Source organism: Streptopelia decaocto (genome assembly GCF_964273445.1).
Source record: "Streptopelia decaocto genome assembly, chromosome: 6".
NCBI classification, from domain to species: Eukaryota; Metazoa; Chordata; class Aves; order Columbiformes; family Columbidae; genus Streptopelia; species Streptopelia decaocto.
Window position 1 is genome coordinate 29,881,817 of NC_138660.1, and position 20,739 is coordinate 29,902,555.

Below are 20,739 nucleotides of genomic sequence, written 5' to 3' on the forward strand. Positions count from 1 at the left end.
ATTCTTCACTCCCTTCTTTGTGAATGATTGATGTTACACAACATCTTGGAATTAATAGAAGTCTACCTAAAATACATCTAAAAGTTTAAAATATATTGTTAATATGCACAAGCACTTTATTTCTTGCATGAGGATGAATTTTGCAGACTTTTAGACATATCTTCAGACAAAAAGGCATTTTGTTTAAGTTCAGGTGGTGTTTGTAATAAACTCTCTACTCTTTCTAGAAGCTTTTCTGACCTATTACCTGAATATGAGTGATCCACCGATTAAGGGCCTTGCTGATGAAGTATGCTGACTTACTGGACTGTTATAAGACAGGGGTGTCTTGTTTTAAAGTGAACTTTGAAACCTTTGTCTGAATTTGCTTTTTGTTGTGGATTTTCTCTGTTAAAGTTCATGACAAAATAATAACTGTAAATGCTTTCTGTTCTTGATTCTAGGCCAGTGTCCAGACTTTACCCTTGAACTAGTTAGGACAGCTAAACCCTACAAAGTAGAACCTCTTATAAGCGTCGTTGTGTTTCTGCAGGGGTGAGTTTGCATATCTTATCTATTTATGTACAACAGTTTCCTCACCAGAAGTTTCAGTAAAGCTGTTGGTTATTTTATCTGTAGTCGTCGTGAGCACCTGACTGTGATTTCCGTTGAAAGGCTGTAGTAGGAGGCGTAGTTGATATATATCTTTCTGTAACGGTGATTGAAAGTGATAAGTAATACTGCTTTCATGTTTTTGGCAGGTTTAACTGGTTTAGAGAAATATGGGAATCACTGTCGCTGCCGGAGGTGGATGCAGCTGCTCTGAGTAGTCAGGACACATGGCTCCCCCTTGTGTCCCTGATTCTCTTTCTTTTTGGGACAGGCATTGCCTACTGGAGTGGAGTATTTTTCTCGATATCTCTGAGACTCTTCTCTTCGTTATGGTTAACTCTGATTAGGTAAAACAACATTATGCTGTATAATTATGCTCTTTTAGATGGCTGTGATCCTAGCAGTTTTTTCTGTTTGCTTCAGTGTGAATGCTTGGGTAGACTAAATACTGCAATATAAATGGTTTAGGCATCTCAGTTTATCCGTGTTAAGTACTAATGAAGTATGAGGGTTGCCTCGTGTTCCTTATTCCGCGTCTCTGAAAGGGAAGAGAAATGGCTTTCTTGTTTCCTTTGCCAGCTGTTACGAAGCTTTTCGGTTTGTTTTTGAGAAAGGTTCTTGGGGAAAAGAAAGCACCTGGACTATTCCCTTTTCAGCAGCTCAAAAAATAAATGTATATATTTAAAAACGAAACTATAAGCATTGCAATAGTTCGTATTATTCATATTGGATAAACTGCACTGAAGAATTTAAGCAGGATTGTAAAACAAAAACTTCTTGGATGTTTATTTCCCCCTACAAGACCGATTAATTTTATAGATTTAGGAGCACTGGAATGTTTTTTGCTTGTAGAGATGAGTATTCAAATATGGAAGGGGTTTTTAAAAAAGCGAGGAAGATAAAAGGATTTTGAAGGGGTAAATTAGTAAATTGGGTAAGATGCTTAGCTGTTGTAATGGTTGGACTGTTCTCATGCTGATAACAGTCCTCAGCTAGATTTGAGCCAGCTCTCTGTCTCCAGAAAGTTAGTTGGGATGCTCTTTACTCAGAAAATAGCCAGTAAATAGATATTTAAAAATCCATCCCTAGCGCTTTTGGTGTTATTCTACCAAATATCAGATGTCGTATCAGCTATTTCTTCTCAATAATCTTCTTTTTTTTTGTTTCAGTGGATGCTCAGAAACTTTAGTATTAGTTTTTAAGTGATGAAGTGATGAACTTCTAAGTTTTGAAACTACACTTAGTAAAATTTAAAGGGGTTTAGCTCCATTCATACCCTTTTCATTAGCACATTTTATTTCCTGCAAGCACTGGGAATGTCTTGGGCAGAGGCAGGAAAATCATAGAATCACAGAATGTCAGGGATTGGAAGGGACCTGGAAAGCTCATCCAGTGCAATCCCCCCATGGAGCAGGAACACCCAGCTGAGGTTACACAGGAAGGTGTCCAGGCGGGTTGGAATGTCTGCAGAGAAGGAGACTCCACAACCCCCCTGGGCAGCCTGGGCCAGTGTTCTGTCACCCTTACTGAGAAGACATTTCTTCTCATATTTAAGTGGAACCTCCTGTGTTCCAGTTTGCACCCATTGTCCCTTGTCCTCTCATTGGTTGTCAGTGAGAAGAGCCTGGCTTCATCCTCTTGACACTCGCCCTTTATATATCTGTAAACATGAATGAGGTCACCCCTCAGTCTCCTCTTGTCCAGCTCCAGAGCCCCAGCTCCCTCAGCCTTTCCTCACACGGGAGATGCTCCACTCCCTTCAGCATCTTGGTGGCTGCGCTGGACTCTCTCCAGCAGTTCCCTGTCCTGCTGGAACTGAGGGGCCACAACTGGACACAATATTCCAGGTGTGGTCTCCCCAGGGCAGAGCAGAGGGGCAGGAGAACCTCTCTGACCTACTGACCACCCCCTTCTAACCCACCCCAGGTACCATTTGGCCTTTCTGGCCACAAGGGCCCAGTGCTGGCTCATGGTCACCCTGCTGTCCACCAGGACCCCCAGGTCCCTTTCCCCTACACTGCTCTCTAATAGGTCATTCCCCAACTTACACTGGAACCTGGGGTTGTTCCTGCCCAGATGCAAGACTCTACACTTGCCCTTGTTATATTGCATTAAATTTTTCCCTGCCCAACTCTCCAGCCTGTCCAGGTCTCTGATGGCAGCACAGCCTCTGGCGTGTCAGCCACTGCTCCCAGGTTGGTGTCATCAGCAAACTTGCTGACAGTCACTCTATTCCCTCGTCCAAGTCATTGATGAATATATTGAATAATACAGGCCCCAGCACTGCCCCCTGCGGCACTGCACTAGATACAGGCCTCAACTGGACTCTGCCCCATTGACCACGACTCTCTGGCTTCTTCCCTTCAGCCACTTCACAGTCCACCTCACTACCCGCTCATCCAGACCGCACTCCCTCAGTTTAGCTGTGAGGATGCTGTGGGAGACTGTGTCAAATGCCTCACTCAAGTCAAGGTAGACCACGTCCACCGCTCTGCCATCATCCATCCATCTTGTTATGTCCTCATAAAAGTCACTGAGGTTGGTCAAGCACGACTTCCCCTTGGTGAAGCCATGTTGACTGCCCTTGATGACCCTCTTATCCCTGAAATGCCTTGAGATGGCACCAAGGATAATCAGATTTTGTGTGCCTGCCTGTAAGTCAGCCGGTTCACTTTGAAATTCTAGTGCCTTACACAGGCTCTGATCTCATCCTGAATTTATCGATGAAAAAAAAATTTTCATAAATCCCTCTGAAGTAGATAGTATTGGCTTTTGCTCAGTGTTCTGAAGTGATCTGGTAACAGCCAGCAGCAAAGAATTTGTCTGTGGAATTCTTTGTTCTTGCCGACTAGCCTTCTTTTTGTGGTTATTCTCCACATTTGTTGCAAAGGCTTTTAAAATTGTATTTTCCAAACAATGCTTTTTCTGTTTTCCATGTCTATTTTACTACTGGCACGTCCCATGAATGTACAAGAAGTACTGACCTTTTCGTAGTTGTGTTGCACTTGCTCCCACCCCATTCCCCTCATCACACCTCAGCTCATCTTTGCAGTTTCAGATTCATACTCATCTCTTCGTCCTATCAGCTAGAATCCAGAAACTTAAAATAAGCTTTTTTGTGTTTCTCGGACTGAGCAAGCAGAAATTCCTGTCTGGGAAGAATGTATGATTGTTTTGCCAGTTGATTTGATAAGAAAGGTGGGTTTTTTTGCAAAGTAGCTTATGTAGCAAGTGGTATGTATGTTCAAATGTGTCCTTATTTTTCCAGTGTTCAGTCAATATTCAGGAGCAATTTATTCTTTCCAGTCATTCACAAACCAGATTTAGTCTTTGATCACTGTAGGTATGATGTTGTTACAAGAGTATAACAGCAGTTTTGTCTCTTTTTTTTTTAGACCTACTGTACTTCGAAGAGAGACCAAGTTGCTGACACGCAGAGGACTCTGCGGGGTGTTATCTCTTGCTTTGGTCAGCTGGACCACTTGCGGTGCATTTGCTATAGTCATGATTTACCTTCAATACTGGTTTAAGGTACTGAAAGGCCAAACATGTTTCATTTATAACTGAATTCAAAATTTTGTATGCTTTGAATTAACCCCATGTTAAGAGCAAAAATACAAGTTACCATTTTTCATACTTAAATGTTATTATTCACATACTTGATATAATACGTCTTTTTTGAACTTACCAGACTCTAACAATCTTGTAATCTTCAGAATTTTGTTGTTCTTCTGACAATGTTTCTTACAAAAGAAAGGTACAGTCCCATATGTCCACTATAATCACTGTCCACTATCATTTTCTCATATACTGCAGCTTTTGTGTAAAGAACCATTACTAAAAAATTAAACTGTCTGTCTTACAGGTTATAAAACTACATGTGAATGTAAGAGCAGAACAAAACATGCTTAATGGGGTAAGTGTTTTCCAGTTCAAAACTGTGACCAAAAGCTGTTTGGCAAACCTGTGCATTATGAATTGTTATTGACTTGGTAGCACGAGGTTGTGCTGTGATGAGTGGATGGCTGTAGTTTAATTATTGTGTGCATGAGGCAAAAGAAAAGCCAGGGCATGAGAAGCCTGTTCATCACATATGAACATTGCATTTGCTCTTCAAGATCACTGCAATGTGAACTTGTCTGAGGTACATTTAAGAAGAAAAGTGAGTCTTGAATACACACGGAACAATAGTTTTTGTCTGAATTCTGGTATTTGACTATGCACACCTTATCTGAAGAAATAAATTTAATTTCTAGATAATAATCTATACTACGGGTAAATCTATACTACAGTTGCATTACTTCCTGTATCTTTTCCTGTGAATTATCATCTCTCACTTTCACCCACATCCTTTATTACTTGTTTTATTCTGTTCTTTCTCTGTGCAGGAACTCCATTTCTTATCGCTGCATCAGTGTCAGGGCATCTCCACTCTCCATTCTTTTCTTACAAAGATTTATAAATTATTGGTGTAAGAGAACTTTCTGGTTAAATCTAGATGCTTTAAAATTGAACTACTGAACTTTGCTTTTGATGGCGTTTTGAGAGATAATTTCCAAGTTTTTTTGTTAAGTCAGAGCTGGTGTGATACTCTTGTGATAGTTTTTTCCCTTCTCCACCATGGGTTCTTACAAGCATGTGCATTTTTATGACCTTTGTGTCACGGAGGCACCCCACGGTTAGTTTAAGGGACAACAGGGTCCAAAACAACTTTTACTAAACCGGTGAGAAACAGGGTTTTAGCACTCCAGAAGTGACTTGAATACAGGTTCAGATATCAGTTGAGGAAGATTATTAAGGGGCAGCAACTAATACAACAGGGGGTCCACAGTGTGCATGCACGTGGCTGCACCAAAACAATGCGGGAGCCGTCCTGGAGGAGTCCACACTTGCCTGAACACGGTGTGGGGTTATTTTAAAGGGATACACGTACTCATATTGGGTACGGCAAATGTACACTCACGATTCTGCGAGGGTACATTTATAATACACTCGCAATCCTGCAAGGAGAAATACACATGCAAATATGCACGGAATATTACACGTGCTTGTGTGGAAGCACGGGAGGAAAATACACCCACGATTATGCGAGGGTTAATTTATACACGTGCTCGTATTGAGCACGGAAAGTACATGTGCAAATGTGCATAGAAGGTATGAATACACGTGTGGATGTGCACGGACAGTAGACACACTTGCAATCCTGCGAGGGTTAGTTTTCCTCACACACGTGGCGGCAGGGCAAGCGGAGTCTCTGTCCCAGCGGTGGTGGGGGGCGCAGTGGCTCAGCTCGTAACTCCATGAGGTTGCGCGCAAGGGGCACGTCTCGACGAGAAGCCCATTTTTTATAGCCTGATCAGATCTGACTGGCATTCCAGAAGCTTCTCTGCACCCCCACCCTGGCTGTGGGTGCCCCTGAAGCTTCCAAACATCCCCCACACTGGCCGCGGGTGCCCAGCGGCTCCCTGGCGCCTCGGCGCTCCCTTCTAAGGGCCCTGGCCAGGGGGCTCTGGGGCCAAACAAAAGAAGCTGTTGGCCTCAAGCAGCAGAGAGAGAGGGAGATGTGTCTACTCCTTCCATACTGAAGGAAGGGCTGGGGAGAGAAGAGGGTTTGCATTCTGCCACACTTTGTCTTTTATTTTCAGGATTCAGACGGCTCAAAAGAAACTTCACAGAACTCCAGTAATGACACAGTCAAAACCCAGAGTTCGATCGACTGTACTTCAAAAGCAACACAGTCTCTTCCCAACAGTACAACTGCTGAAGCTGTTAACAATCTTAAGATGCATGTTACCATTCTCAATTTATTCACATGGATTATGCTGCTCAACTTGCCGTCTTTAATTTATTGGTTAAAAAATCTCAGGTAACTTCTTAAATTGCCAGTAAGGTGGAAGAATATGAAACTTTGAAGATAGTAAAAATGGAAAATGTTTGACTCTTTACATTATTACCTACTTATAGTATCAAATACTTCTGTTAATTATAACTGTTTCTTCTATGCAGTCTGGGTTATAAGTAGGTGTTGAGTGGTCGGTGATATGCTGAAGGAAGTGATCGTTCAGAAAGGATTTAAAATCAGGCTGTGATGCCATATATATTTCATGTATGTTTGTTGTTATCAGCACACACTTGTTCCCAACTTGGATGTTATTTGGTAGCCTCGTTTAGCAAGTAACGTCCTTTTTAATCCATTTTTTGCAGGTACAGCATTAGCCTTGATCCTGATCCATGTAGAACTACAGCTATTATCCTCGTATGCATTTTGGAACTTCTCATTAATTCAAATATTTCTGAACTGAAATCAAGGTACTGTAGCCTAATCCTTAGTTGTTGTTTTCCTGCTTCTTTCTTACTACTTTAGTTTGTGGGGTGAAACTTAATTTACGCTGCGTAGACACGTAATTGTTCAACCTACACAGAGATTCATAAACTTGTATAGTTAAAGACTGGGTAAAATGCATGCGAGGTACTTGTGATTCAGGTAAGTGGAGAAAATAATTGGTATTTACTACATGGACTATCACAACAATCAGTTGCATAAAGACTTCTTTAACTGGAACTTTTTCATTCACAATTCATTGAATCCTTCCAAATGGTACAAAATCTTAGTATATGTATTGTCAGGAAGTTACAAGGAAAGGAGAATTCTAAACCATTATAGCTCTGCTCTCGTAATTCCGCCTTATTGGGCATAGGTACGGAAATGTTACGTCCTTTCCGACTGGGTTAATACGTTTTGGGTCCGGGGCTTTGCTGCCATTTCTAGTTCTAATATAGAATTAGTGCCTTGTGAAAGACAACAAATAATATAACCAGTGCACTTTATCCACTTGAGCAGTACCTGTTAACTCAAATGATCTAAACCGTTCAATCTTTCTTTGTTACAGAGAGCTTATATCTAAATTAATATAGGAGTATTTTAAAATGACATTTTATTAGCCTTTTAAAATAATTGCTCTTACTCATGCACCAGTTGTTATTGCCCATTACACCTATTTGTTCTGTTTTAAAAATTAACAAATCCTTGAAATCTATAAAATATTTTTCAAAAGAAAGCAACGTATGGTATTTGTGTAACTTCCGCATGTGTGGCTGCACAAATGGCAATTTTTTCTTTCTATTCTTACAGTAAACTACTGAAGATCGCTGCCAAAGTTCCACTCCCTTTGTCTGTTGCAATGGTGGCCTTTGGACGACTGCATTTATACAAAGTACCCCACTTTGTCACCTTTTCCCTTCTTCTACATGTGCTGTGTTGTATTGTGTAACCGTAGGTATTACATAAAGGTGCGGCCTAGAAATGTATCTCTGGAGATGGGGCAGATTTCAACAAGAAATGCCTAGAAGTGACATCCAGGGAAGTTTACGTTATGTGGGAAACTGGACAGAACTGTGAATACTTCATGAAAAATTCATGGTTCTGTCCATGTTCCTTAGCAAACTTTTCATGGTGTTTATTTCCTGCCTCTGAAAATTAAGGGAATTAACCCTGCGTGTGTGTAAGCACATCAACCATATTAGTGTAACACCTCATAACTCTGCCTGTAGACACTTTGATATTTCACTATACTCCCGTGTTGAAACAGACTTCTTAAAACTCACTGTGCCATACGGTGTGTATGTTCTGAACTCGTATCTCTTGCAGGTCTAAATTATGCTGGTTAAAACTTGGTACATTTCAAGCACACTGTGACTATCACAAAAACAACACAGCCAAGTAGACTTTTAATCATTTTATGCTACATTTAAAAGCTGCCACAGTTGTGTCTGGACAAACTAGAATGTACTGCTTATATAGAACTGTTATTTTTATCAAATCGTTTGTTCAATCAGTGTGACTTGAACATTTGTGAGATTATTGAAAGTCTTACACATTTTACTTTTTGTGAGAGTGAGAAAACAATATTCTGTGTAGCTTTCTATTCAGGAAGGATACCAGCAGATTCATAAACAATTTGCTGTAATGTTGTTTTAAAACATTGCCAGTTTTCTCTGGAATTTTGTAAATTCTGAAGTTACTCTTTGTCCATATGGAGAAGGTAGCAAACGCGGAGGTACGGTGTGAGTTTCCAGTGCAGTTGCTGTACCGCACTGTTTCCAAATAGACATGGCAGGGGTTTTTTTCTCTGTTGTAAATGGAGGATCTGCTGTCTCATAATAAAAGTCAATACATGAAATGAATATGGAATAGTTCCAACACTGTAAATTCCTGCCCTGCCGTACAGTGCTAACTTCCTCACATGGCCAAAGTCTTAGTAATAGTGGGAAATACTGACCATAATTATTAGTTCTGTACAAAGTATGATTTTAGTGCCTAGATGCTACAATGACTGCCATTTATAATAAAGCCTAAAATAGCTATGTGTGAGGAATTCTGGCCCCTGGGTGTGCTTTTTGCCAACAGAAGGAACCTCTGTAGCCGTTAGGTTAAAATGATACATTGATTCTGTGTAGAGATGAGTCTACAAATTGCTTCTGTGTTAGCTGTCGCCACTCTGTCTGAGATACTTGCTGTCTTTGTGTGGAAATACTAGACCATCTCAAGCATCTTCTGCAAATAATAAGAGGAAATCTGCTACCCACAGTCAATCAAGTATATCCTTGATATAGTAGTAGAGCCAGCCTGACCCATTAGTTACATCCTATCTCATTAATCTTGCCTGAAGTGCCTCAGTTAGGTCGAGTGTGTTGTGAGGGCCAATTTATTTGAGCTGGCTGGAAAGACTTAATTGGCATAGTGACTTTCCAAAGCGAAAGAGAAATGTGAAGTAAGCACTTGTTTTGTCTGCTTACATAAGTTAGCAGTTCAAGCTCTCAGTAAGTCATTAAAACTGTTTAACTGAGTTAAGATTGTTGTAGTTAACCAAACCATGGTCGCTGTTATCAGTAACCTACGTGCTGGTATTGTAGTCTTAACCTTTTTAAAAAAGATTAGGTTATACATAGTGTCTGTACATCAGAAAAGTTATATGTATAGATGATACCTTGATGCTTTCTAACCAAATGTGTGCTATGGTATGTGTATATAAGATAATTTGTGTGTCTAAATATACGTGTAGCTACATCCACCAGTTGGTTTAACGTAGAAGTTGCTGTTCAGACATGGAAGAATAGTTTTTCTGCTTTTAAGTGGCGGTGAATGAAAGAGGGTGGCAGAACTGCACTGGGGCTGGTAAACCCTGGCTGTAAAATGCGCAGGGTCTGATTTCTGGGGAAGATCATTTTCCGTGGCCTTCGTGGTCCTTTTGGCTTCCTGCTGTGTTTTACTGCTGATTATGTTTTGCTATCTTAAGAGGTTCTTTATGTATGAATCCATTTCTTGAAGTCATTGGTGGAATAAAATAAGCAAAATACGGAGAGCAAGCAGGCTCTGCATGTAGTAGCTTTGATGGCTTCCAAGATCTGTCACAGTGTGAAAAGTACTGCATTCCGGCAGCGTAGAGGAACGCAATTCATTTCCATTTAATGATGGAAAACACCAGAGGCAGTGTAGGCCCACTGATGAATGAGGTGGGTGCCCTGGTGACAGAAGATACAGAGAAGGCAGAGTTACTGAACGCCTTCTTTACCTCTGTCTAGAGAGACAGAGGAAGGCCAATGGTACCTGGGGTGGGTTAGAAGGGGGTGGTCAGTAGGTCAGAGAGGTTCTCCTGCCCCTCTGCTCTGCCCTGGGGAGACCACACCTGGAATATTGTGTCCAGTTGTGGCCCCTCAGTTCCAGCAGGACAGGGAACTGCTGGAGAGAGTCCAGCGCAGCCACCAAGATGCTGAAGGGAGTGGAGCATCTCCCGTGTGAGGAAAGGCTGAGGGAGCTGGGGCTCTGGAGCTGGACAAGAGGAGACTGAGGGGGGACTCATTCATGGGGATCAATATGGAAAGGGGGAGTGTCAGGAGGATGGAGCCAGGCTCTTCTCAGTGACAACCAGTGACAGGACAAGGGGCAATGGGTTCAAACTGGAACACAAAAGGTTCCCCTTAAATACGAGAAGAAACTTGTTCCTGGTGAGGGTGGCAGAGCCTGGCCAGGCTGCTCCTTCTCTGCAGACATTCCAACCCACCTGGACACCTTCCTGTGTAACCTCATCTGGGTGTTCCTGCTCCATGGGGGGATTGCACTGGATGAGCTTTCCAGGTTCCTTCCAATCCCTGACATTCCGTGATTCTATGATATTTTTAAAGCTGGGGATTGTGTTGATAGTTGTTATCACTCTTCACAAAATAGGTTACAGAATCTTGTGTAGATTCCTACCTGGAGCTGGAAATAGATACAATCCAGAGTCATGAGGTCCCAGATGACAGAACTTATCACATCTCCTTCTCTGCTCCTGTTTTCATAGATGATTTACCTTCGTTGAGGGAAGGAGGGGAATTCTGACTGCTGCCTTGGGTTTATATGCACGCTGTGTTATCTGGGGACAGGATTAGAACCAGTTCAGGGGACAATTCATCCCATTCTAAGAGAGGATGAATGATCCTACTTGCCATTCTGAAAAGGTTAAGATTTTATGACAATCTAAAATGGTTTTTCAGGTAAAATGATAATGATTGTTTGTTGTTACTTTTGGAGGAGAGGCTTCTGTTTATGCAAATTTCTAGTTCTGCCACTGTTGACAATTATCTCGGTAGAAATGTAGGGTAACCCACTATAAAGACTTTTGAGTGTATGAGAAAGCGTAAATATTACTGAAATATCCTTTATTATGAGTAGGCTGCATTTATGAAACATCTTTTGGCAAATACAGTGTTTCTTAACACCTTTAACTACATTAAAATTCCAGTTTATTCTTTAAGCTTTAGATTATCTAGACTGTGTGGGAGAAGATAGACACAAATTAACTTGTACTGGATTAGGCCTCGCTCTATAAGGGAGGATTTCTATTAACATGCAGACTCAAATTCTGTTCTCTTCTTTTTCAGTTGAGGTATTAATTTTGCAGCAGCACTGTTCTTCATCCATGTGGATGTTTACCACGTTTAGATGGAGATTATGCCATGTAATCAAACATTTAGGTTGAGATTAAGCCACCATTTTTTGGCTTGTACCTCAAGATGCATTCAAAATAAGAACTATTTGTGTGGCTCTTTTCTAATATTTCTATAAGCTATCAGATGCAGAATTAAAAAACAAGCAGGGTAAGAACCTAGACTACCAAACGTCACTAATTTTAGGTACAGTTTATCTGTAGAGCAGATCCTTTCTTGGTTTAGTGAGAAGCTTTGAGTGACATCTCCATCCCCTGAACTGCTCTTGAAGTCTATTAAATTTTCTGGTTGAGGTGATCAAACGTGTTCTTCACAGTCTCACCGCACTGCAGTTGTTGTAGCTACATCTGTAGCGAACTGTTCATAAATGCTCTATATTCTGTATTTGTCTGGTAAGGAAAAACTGTTACCTCTGAACTAGAATTGCCTTGAAACTGAACAAACAAATGTTGTCCAAAGGTGGTATTTTCAGTTTTCATTTAACAGATGGTTGGGGTATGTTGTGTTTCAGCATCCTTTTAAAAGGGGGGGGGGGTGTGTTTTGGTCTTTAAGTGGGGTTTTTTATTGCTTGTTTTGTTTCAGAAAAATTGCAGTAACTGGAATTTAAGTTGATATTATTACTAATATTTAGAGTTCAGCTCTGGTTTTGTTTTTCGGTGAATTGATACCTGTAGCAATTCATTCCACAATATTAATCTTCTATGTTTTAAAACAAATAACACAACCCTAAACAGCGTAGTAATAATATATTGCAGAAGAAATAGAAATGGCCTCTGTGTGTGAGTTATCTATCTATCTATCTATCTAATCTATCTATCTATCTATCTATCTATCTATCTATCTATCTATCTATCTATCTATCTATCTATATCAGCTATAACCTAATTGGGCTACCTTTAAAGTCACTGTTTAAAAAGACTAACTAAAATGTATGGATACTTTAAAAGAAACCAAAACCAAACAGCATTGCTGCATAGGTTGGTATTTGATATGAAGTCTAATTTTCCATGTGTTTGCCAGTAACAAGGTTATGGCCTTGTAAGTTTTTCTGAAATCTGATGTATCTGCTTCTAAGCTCCGACAGGACAGAATTAAGTCGACTATGTGCTTGTGAATACAGGTCAACGTTTGAGAAACTTTCATTTGATCGTGTTTATTTTGGTAAAGTGATGAGTGTGTTTAGACTTTTGTCTTATTTATACTGAGAAAAAAACAGCCATTTATAGACCTTCAGTACACTCTTGAGTTATTGAAAATGTTTTTGGAAGCAGTTATAGTGTCCGTACAATAATTGCACTGCTATTTTAAGTCACTAAGCTACTAGAAAACTGTTAACTGTAAACCAGACTCAATTCTTAATGCTTTCTTTCCATTTCATGGTGAATGTTACTTAATTTACAGCTTTGACTTTTTACATTTCTTTTTCTGGGAGATAATGTGTGCCAGTGAGGGACACTTGAAAACAAACCCATTTTTATGTTAAAGTAAAATAGTTTTTCTACCTTTTTCTTAGAGTCAGAACTTTAAGCTGTTATTCGTAATAGAATCCTTAACATCTCAAAAAGTTTCTTTGAAAACCTTTTACAAATGCTGTATTTTCTGATGTATGTTCTTATTTATGGAATAATGTCTTCAGAGCTTTTAATCAGCTCATGTATCTTAAAGCTGAAGTAAAATATATAGATTTCATCTTGTTAACAAACATTAGTGCTCTTAAAAAGAAATGTTGAGCGTTTAAGGAGGACTCTCTAGCAGTTGAGCACATCTGGCCAGCTCCTCAATTTTTCAGGTATTTAAGCATGTAACTGCCTCAAATACGTGCTTATTGCCTTGTAGCATTTGTGTCACTTGAGTACGAGAACAGTATTTGAGACCGCAGCACCTCACAACTGAAATACTTAAGAGGCGTCTACAAGTAGTAGATGTGACATATATAATGAGAGTGCCAGGCTAAAACTGAAATGTGAAATTCCTCACTGTGACTTTAACCTTGTAGCTTTCTAGAGAAAAAAAAAATGCTGTGCCTTAAAGCAGTAGATGAATCCACTCTCACTGTAGCCTGCGGACTCCTGTAGCCTTACATTGGATTTTTGAAGTTGACCAAAAATATTTGTGTGAATCATATTGAAACTTGGAGAAAACACTTGTAAAAATTCTTTTGACCCCCTTTTACTATACTTACAGTAAAGAAGATTTATTACAAGTACAGTATATTTGTGGTTTGGAATCACACCAGCCAAAGTCAGAAAGCTTTAGCTGACCTTAATTTCTGAAGTCTTTCTATTGTGACACAAATAAAGATAAGGAAGGAGAACTAGTCTTAGCTATCTGTGTCAACAGTCTCTGTATCACATTCATTTTTTTTAAATTGCTCTTTAGTTTCTTCATAATAAAAAACCCTCTAATTGTAGCTTAAGCAAAATATTGTATTTGAGCCATTGAGTATCAATATCTACGGCAGTGTGAGGAGAACACCAGAAGTTGCTGGGGTGGGGTTGTTGGTTGTTGTAAAGCTCCAGGAGTTTAGAATAATTAAGTTCACTTTTTAGGAAAAGTGTTCATATATAAAACCCTGAAATGTGGTTTTTTTGGGGGGTTGAGAGAGTGGGAAGGTTTTTATATTCTGTTCTTCTCAATTCATTAAAGAAAAACAGAAATAGTCAAGATCTTAAAATGTCGTTGTGATAGAGCAGAAGGATTTCTTATGTATATTTTTTAATATGAAGAGCTCAGTAAAAGGCACCACTGGCTTTCCTTATGTGTCTCTATAAGATTCTTTTTATGTTTTGAACAAAACTCACCAAATTCCGACCTCCCACTTCCCGCCCCAGTATGGGCTCTATGTAATGCTCAATCTTGAATAAAGAAGCCATCTCAAAACTTAAAATTGGACCGTGGGTAGTTAAATACACACATGAAATTGCTGCATGTCAGGATCAAATTTATGAACGTTCTCTAGAGAACTGACTTGTATGTGGCTGCCGCAGTGCTGCAGCTGCTGCGGCACAACAGCTAACAGGCAGTTTGTGTGTCTTCCCTGCTTCTTCCTTCTGTGTGTTCGTTTAGGGCTTTTAAAGCTCTCATTCTCACCTCATTTTCTCTTCTTTCTCTTGTGATGATGTGGTTTCAGTAATCCTGGCCATTCTTGATTTCACAGCTACAGGAATATATTCTAGTATTAAAATCATGGAGAGAGCAGAACTTGAAGACCTTTGTATATGATGATTAGTCTAGAAAAATTGTGTAACCTAGGCCTAGTGACTTGGTTCTTTACTTACCTTTTAATTGTTCTTCCAAGCACAAAGACAGAATAATGTTGGCCAAAACACCTGTTTTGGGTATTTGGAGGAGATGGAGGGCGCTGTTGTTTCGTTGGTGTTAAGAGGACTTAAAACTTTGAAGAACACATATGTAATTTTTGGAAAACTCTTATCAGGCAACCTGTCTTTCATGTTTTTAACTCCTCCTCTGGTTTCAGCTCTTATATAGCTGGTATAATTTGGTGATGTAGCTGCAGCTGAAGAGTTACAGGTTTTTAGAGACGTTGATAGGGTCTTATCTAGAAATGCTCGAATCATGCTAGAATAAATTATTGTGCATATTAAAATGTTTATAACTAAATTCTCAGATACAGATCATGCGATGCGTGCGAAGCTTTGGCAAAGTCCTTCTCTTGAGAGACAAAGAGAAAACCTTGGAGAATGGGTATTGTCTTCAGCGAATGTTGAAATTGCTGGTAACTCAGAATCCTTTAAAAATGCTTTAGATACTGGTACTTTTTTGTTGCAGCTGAGGGCAACTTGAGTGGGCGCTAGTCTGGGACGTTCGTATTTTATGTGATGGTTTCCCTGTCTGCAGTGTATGCTTCACATGTTTTTATTTGTCTTTACCGAAGTGTGGTTGACATAGGAGTACACTGTATAGCATATGCTCTGCTAAATAAAAACACTTGTGTGTATTTTCGTACGGTGTTCTAGCACGGTTGTGTTAGTACAAATGGTTGTGATTCACAAAAAGTGACGCTTAACAGTCATAGTGGGTAGATTGTTGTGAACGTTACATGGACTGCTGTTGTACAAATACGCTCATGAGTGTCGTGATCAACATTTGCCTTTGGTCTTCGCTCAGGTACTTGTGTGGAGCAGTTCGGTGCTTTTCCTTCTAACTTGTAATATGTGGGAATTAAAGCAGAAAATAAAATCAGTGAAAAAAAGGATTGTGGTTAGAGCGGTACTTTAACTAACAGACACTTTTATGACACCTCAAGGAGAATACAGTAACGATCACACCTTGTCTCAGTATCTTAACTCATGCACCTGTGTCAAGGGTTTAGATTGTGGGGTGATAATAAAACCCTGGCAGATGTATTGTTAACCTCCTCTCCCCCCCCCACTTCCCCCGTCAGTCCCTCCCTCTCCCCCTTCCCACTCAGCACAGGCGATCGGGAGGGACAGAAGGACAGAGAGAAGAGAGTTGGAAAAATGTAAAGATGTTTTACTAATGCTACTAATAAGAATAGAGAAAATAATACTAACTATACAAAACCAATCTTGAAAGTCCCAGCAACTGCGGAGCCGGCACCCGAAGTCCTGGACTGGACTCTGCAGCCAACCGGAGCTGGATTCAGTCTGTCACTGGCCTCAGTTCGCAGGGACGACTCGCAAGGTCCTCTCCTAATGTCGGCCATAAGGAAAAAGGGAAAAAAAGGGACGAGATCCTTGTGATCTCCCACTTTTATATGAAGTATCATGTCAATGGGATGTTATACACCACTGGTCAATTTCTTGGTCACCGGTTTCTCGTTGCCCCTCTCACGAGATGTCCATCCATGTTTATCAATAACTTCTCATTCCATTGCTATGTTACCAAAACATGTATCTGGTTCTCCAGGAAAATGCAGCTGATATGAAGCTTTAGCTGACAGGCAAATTCACTAAAAGAGAAACTTGTTTTTTAACAAAACCAGGACAACCTGTTACACCTGCCTTGCAATCACATGGAAAATGTTTGGTGAATAATACAGTTTACATAGAGCATCATATGTATACAACTTGGTCTCAGCTAAACCATTTGGTTTCAAACTTGCCTTTTGTTCTAGAGCAAGATTTTTACCTTTTTGAAGTTAACCTGCCCGAAAACCGAACAGGATGCAATTTTGTTCAATCAGTGTAACTATACTAATAGTCTTTTAATATGAATGTCTTCCCCTTATATTTGACTTTCACTGGAGGAAAGAGCTATAATGGAACCATCTGGTTTTGATTTGTTTTTTAAACAAACACCCACCCACACAAAAAAACATGTTAAAATGAGCACTAAGTTTAAACAGACTTTTAGCTCCAACACTTCTAGCTCAGAAAGCAACAATACAAGTTTGCAGGGATTTTTTTTAAGACAGCTCAGAGGAAATATGTGCTAATTGAATGTCTTGCATATCTGCCTAAATTTCTACTGTAATAAAACTTCTTTCAAATTTACAGATGACTTTGGTGTGTTTTACTGGTGAATATATTGGGTATCCCCCATTTTTTTCTTTCTAAATAAGTCAAGTGGATAAAAGAATTGGGGGGGGGAAAGATGTAAAATTTCAGGTGAGGAATAAACATCTATAATCAGGAGTGAGATAATGGCCCAAAATCTTTAGTATTAGCATGTCTACTTAGAGATGTATTTTACAGGATACTAACTAAATATCTTCTAAATAGTGGAGACAAGAGCGTGATGAAATTCTCAGCAAATATTTGAGGTGCCTTGAGCTGAAGGATGCTATGAAATAAGAGCAAGGTAAATGAGCATAGTCCTCCTGCAGCTCTTGTCTTAGTTTCTAGTCTGACAGGAGGATATTGACTGCTGATAAAATCAGGGTAGGAAAGCAACGCTTCCATTCAAATGTTATGATTTTGGATATTGAAACAGACCTTACTTTTCTCTCTCCAGCATCAAGAAAATGATCCCTATCTCGCTTGAAAACTATTCGACCGGCTGTAATTATCTGTTAGTCACCATTCTAGAGATACGGCTAATCACTTTTAATTAAAAGTAATGTTTTGATACAGCTGTCCTTTCTCTGCTGGGAATTGTTTTAAACTTCTTACGTGCTCACCACCAACCTTCTGCAACAGGGCTTAGGGAGGAGGAATTCGCACCGCGCCGTTCAATAGCAACAGGTCTTAAGAGTATTAAGGATGAAATTCTCAAGAGTCTTTATGTCATGGATGGAAATGGAATCATTACTCCTGCTGACGTCATTGACACCCACCTACAGTCCACTAGAAATATAAGTGCAGAGATCGGTTTATTCACAGATTGCAAGGAGACCAACCAAGACGGGGCAAGCCAGAGCCAAATTCACTGGTAAGCTTTATTTTAAAGAATGTGAAAGGGAGATTGATTTTTTTTTTTTTTTTTTTTTTTTTTTTTTTTTTTCTTTTCATAGAATCCAGTTGTGAAATGGGTGATTCAGGCTGTATTATTATTGCACTTATATATGTGCTACACTTTCATTTTGTGCAGTTTTAAAAATTGAGCTGTCTGGATCTCAAGCCATATTTTGCATTCTCCATGGAGCACACAAAGATCTGGTGCTGTAACTCATCAGCCAATGCAAATGGCTGTGCCTAGTAACAAATGTAAATATTGTGTGCTAAATGTCATACTAGTCCCTTTCAAAAAGAGAATTCAGTGTCTGGAAATAGCATTAGTACTAGAAAAACATCAAGAGTTGATAGCACATGGATGTAGGCAGATTTTCCTTGCCATGGATAAATGATTTTCAGCACTCTGCTGGGTTTTCATGCTTTTTTTGTTATCAGTGACAGCTCTGGAGGACTTAAGGAGTGTGGTTTGTTGTCCTTCTTACAGATACAGTTCATCTCCAGCATGTGGAAAGTGCTGCTCCTGGGGCTATATACAGTATTGGCCATGAGAGGGTTGGCAAAGGGTGCTCCGTTCCAACCAGAAGAAAAATGGAAACCTCTAGATAACCCGCGAAACAGAGAGCTGGTAAGGAATGGGTTTTGTTTTCCATCATGAGAATTTTTCTCTTCTAAATTTAAAGGTAAAAGGGGCCCATTAAATGCAGCGTTGGCGAGTATGCACTTCAAATAGTCAATAACCACAACTGGATGAGCATTCCTCAGTCAAGATGTGCTCCTTCACTGGAGAGACATTCTTGGTGTGCACTAGTGCATAAAACCTCCAGGTATCTCCATCCAGCAGCTTTAGTTTTTAAAAATGTACTTTGATTATACAAGCGCTCTTCTAATGAAAGAGAAGAGGAATGGTGATGTTTCTGTCACTTGTGTACTCTGTGGATTCCATCTTGTCTCATCTGCTGGAAGGACAAGTTTGCATTGTCGGGAATAGTGGCTGAAGATCTGAAAGTTAATTACAGCTAAGAAAATGTCACTAAGGGAACATTTGCAAGAACTTACGAGGAGTTTGTGATGGAAAAAATAAAATAAATTTCCCACAGTTTTTCCTCACGGTTTTAAGAAGCATTAATTTTTACTTTTAAGCAATCTAAGGGGCTCATTCAAAGCAATTATCCCCTGTTATTTACTCTTGGAGTACATTTCTCTAGAGAAATGTGTACCAGAACTGTACTGCTTGCCCTCAGCAAGGGTTTTCCTGTGCCTGGTTTGTAAGCCAAGCAGTTTGAATCCTCTGTGGTGCCATGGGGAGCACAGCTGGTCACTAAACACGTGGCCTTTGGACACCACTAAGGTGTCCAAGCCATGGACGGAGTAGACATGTCTGAATGATATTGCCTATATTGTACCAGTTAATGATAAAAACAGAGGATTTCATCCCACAGAGGAACAAGTAATTACATCTCCTTTGTGTCAGTAGAAGTAAGTGATCTCTGTCAGGCATGCTCTGTTTTCACATGTGAAATATGTTCAGTTTTTCAGAACGCTCCAGGCTTATTTTTCGGGCAGGGGTCTTGATCTCACAAAGTTCCCAGCTACTTTCACTATGAACAATGAAGGACCAAGGCCTGTCATGTTCTACTCAGATCCTATTGCTTCTGCATTTGCAGATTATGAAGAAAGGAGAAATTCTTTTCCAAATTCTTTCAAAGGCTGAAAGATGCTGCTGACTCAGGTAAAAGAGGACGTTGCACGTAACCAAGTGAAATATTTAGATTCAAGTGATTCGCATTTATGCCTGAAGTATAAAACCAACTTCTTTTTCAGAGGAAATTAAGAACGTAGCACTTGCCTGAAGTTGCTTTAAAATTGTTGAAGTAGAGATTTATAATGTATTTACTGTTTTGGTAAAATAACATGTGGTGCTTGTGCAGACCTATATAGACGGTGCTCTTTTATTTTTCTCCCTTTTTTCCATGTGAAGGATTCTGAAAATGTACAGATAAAAGAGAATGCAGGTTTTATTTAAATAATTGATATCAGTAAAATTATAAATTGAGACCAATGGTTTCATGTAGTATATGTATATTAAGGAAGTTAATTTAAATCTAAGATACCGCACTAACAACGCATACATTACCTTTTACATCTTTGACCATTCATGCTGTTTTCCTTGTGTCAACCACTAAAATGGAAGGTTGAATAAAATCAGGGCAAACTTATTCATGTCTCTCTATAAGTATGAAATAAGATTAAAGTGGGTCAGGATTGCATTATTAATAAATCCATCCTCAATCTATAACAGGTACTTGTGAGCTATTTTATCTATGCGTAACCATACTCTGTAAGAAACAAATCCTTTCATACCTCATTTTTTGAGTCAGTGAACACTGGGAGTTCTGAGGAAAGTCAATAGTTGCTTTCTCCAATTTTACAAACAGGTGAAGAGCTCAGTAAGATTTGAATCTACGGATGTTGGTGATTTACCCAGTACCTTAGAGATTTATTTCTAATCAAATTCAGCTTAGTATTTGTGTATATGTGCCCTCCTGTGCTTGCTTAAGCACATCTAAGTTACAGCACTGATGAGTAAATGGTGGATCCTACAGAATTCAGGAGGATCGTGATCGTTCTCTTCAGCATTTAAGCTGTTTTCTGAAACATAGAAACATTTCTGTATTTGTCTCACATCCTTTTTTTCTTTTCTCTTTTTCAGGCATTAACTTTTGAACTTGACGTGAAGTGGTAACCTTCACAGCAAAATATTACTGCTTTGACTTTTTAACTGTT

The 20,739-nt window shown here is 39.6% G+C and overlaps 2 protein-coding genes across 2 annotated transcripts in view; both read left to right on the plus strand.

The window, feature by feature from the left end:
- PGAP1 (post-GPI attachment to proteins inositol deacylase 1) overlaps positions 1-15,544 on the plus strand; it is a 36,507-nt gene extending 20,963 nt beyond the window's left edge. The window contains exons 21-27 of the mRNA XM_082055648.1: positions 444-534; positions 741-938; positions 3,987-4,122; positions 4,457-4,507; positions 6,237-6,457; positions 6,796-6,900; positions 7,724-15,544. Coding sequence (XP_081911774.1) covers positions 444-534; positions 741-938; positions 3,987-4,122; positions 4,457-4,507; positions 6,237-6,457; positions 6,796-6,900; positions 7,724-7,862 — 941 coding nt within the window. The 3' untranslated portion in view covers positions 7,863-15,544. The remainder of the gene's footprint in view (positions 1-443; positions 535-740; positions 939-3,986; positions 4,123-4,456; positions 4,508-6,236; positions 6,458-6,795; positions 6,901-7,723) is intronic.
- A 2,512-nt stretch (positions 15,545-18,056) lies between these two features.
- Positions 18,057-20,275, plus strand: LOC309441165 (uncharacterized protein C2orf66). Its single transcript, XM_082055651.1, has 2 exons — positions 18,057-18,580; positions 19,484-20,275. The coding sequence occupies exons 1-2, from the start codon at positions 18,344-18,346 to the stop codon at positions 19,664-19,666; spliced, it is 420 nt and encodes a 139-aa protein (XP_081911777.1). The 5' UTR covers positions 18,057-18,343; the 3' UTR covers positions 19,667-20,275.
- Positions 20,276-20,739: the final 464 nt, after the last annotated feature.

Bases quoted from the DNA above. Each gene is read 5' to 3' on its own strand.
- LOC309441165 (XM_082055651.1), top strand. From the start codon at position 18,344: ATGATTTTCAGCACTCTGCTGGGTTTTCATGCTTTTTTTGTTATCAGT. The intron at 18,581-19,483 runs GTAAGGAATGGG...AAATATGTTCAG, and splicing joins ACCCGCGAAACAGAGAGCTG to TTTTTCAGAACGCTCCAGGC.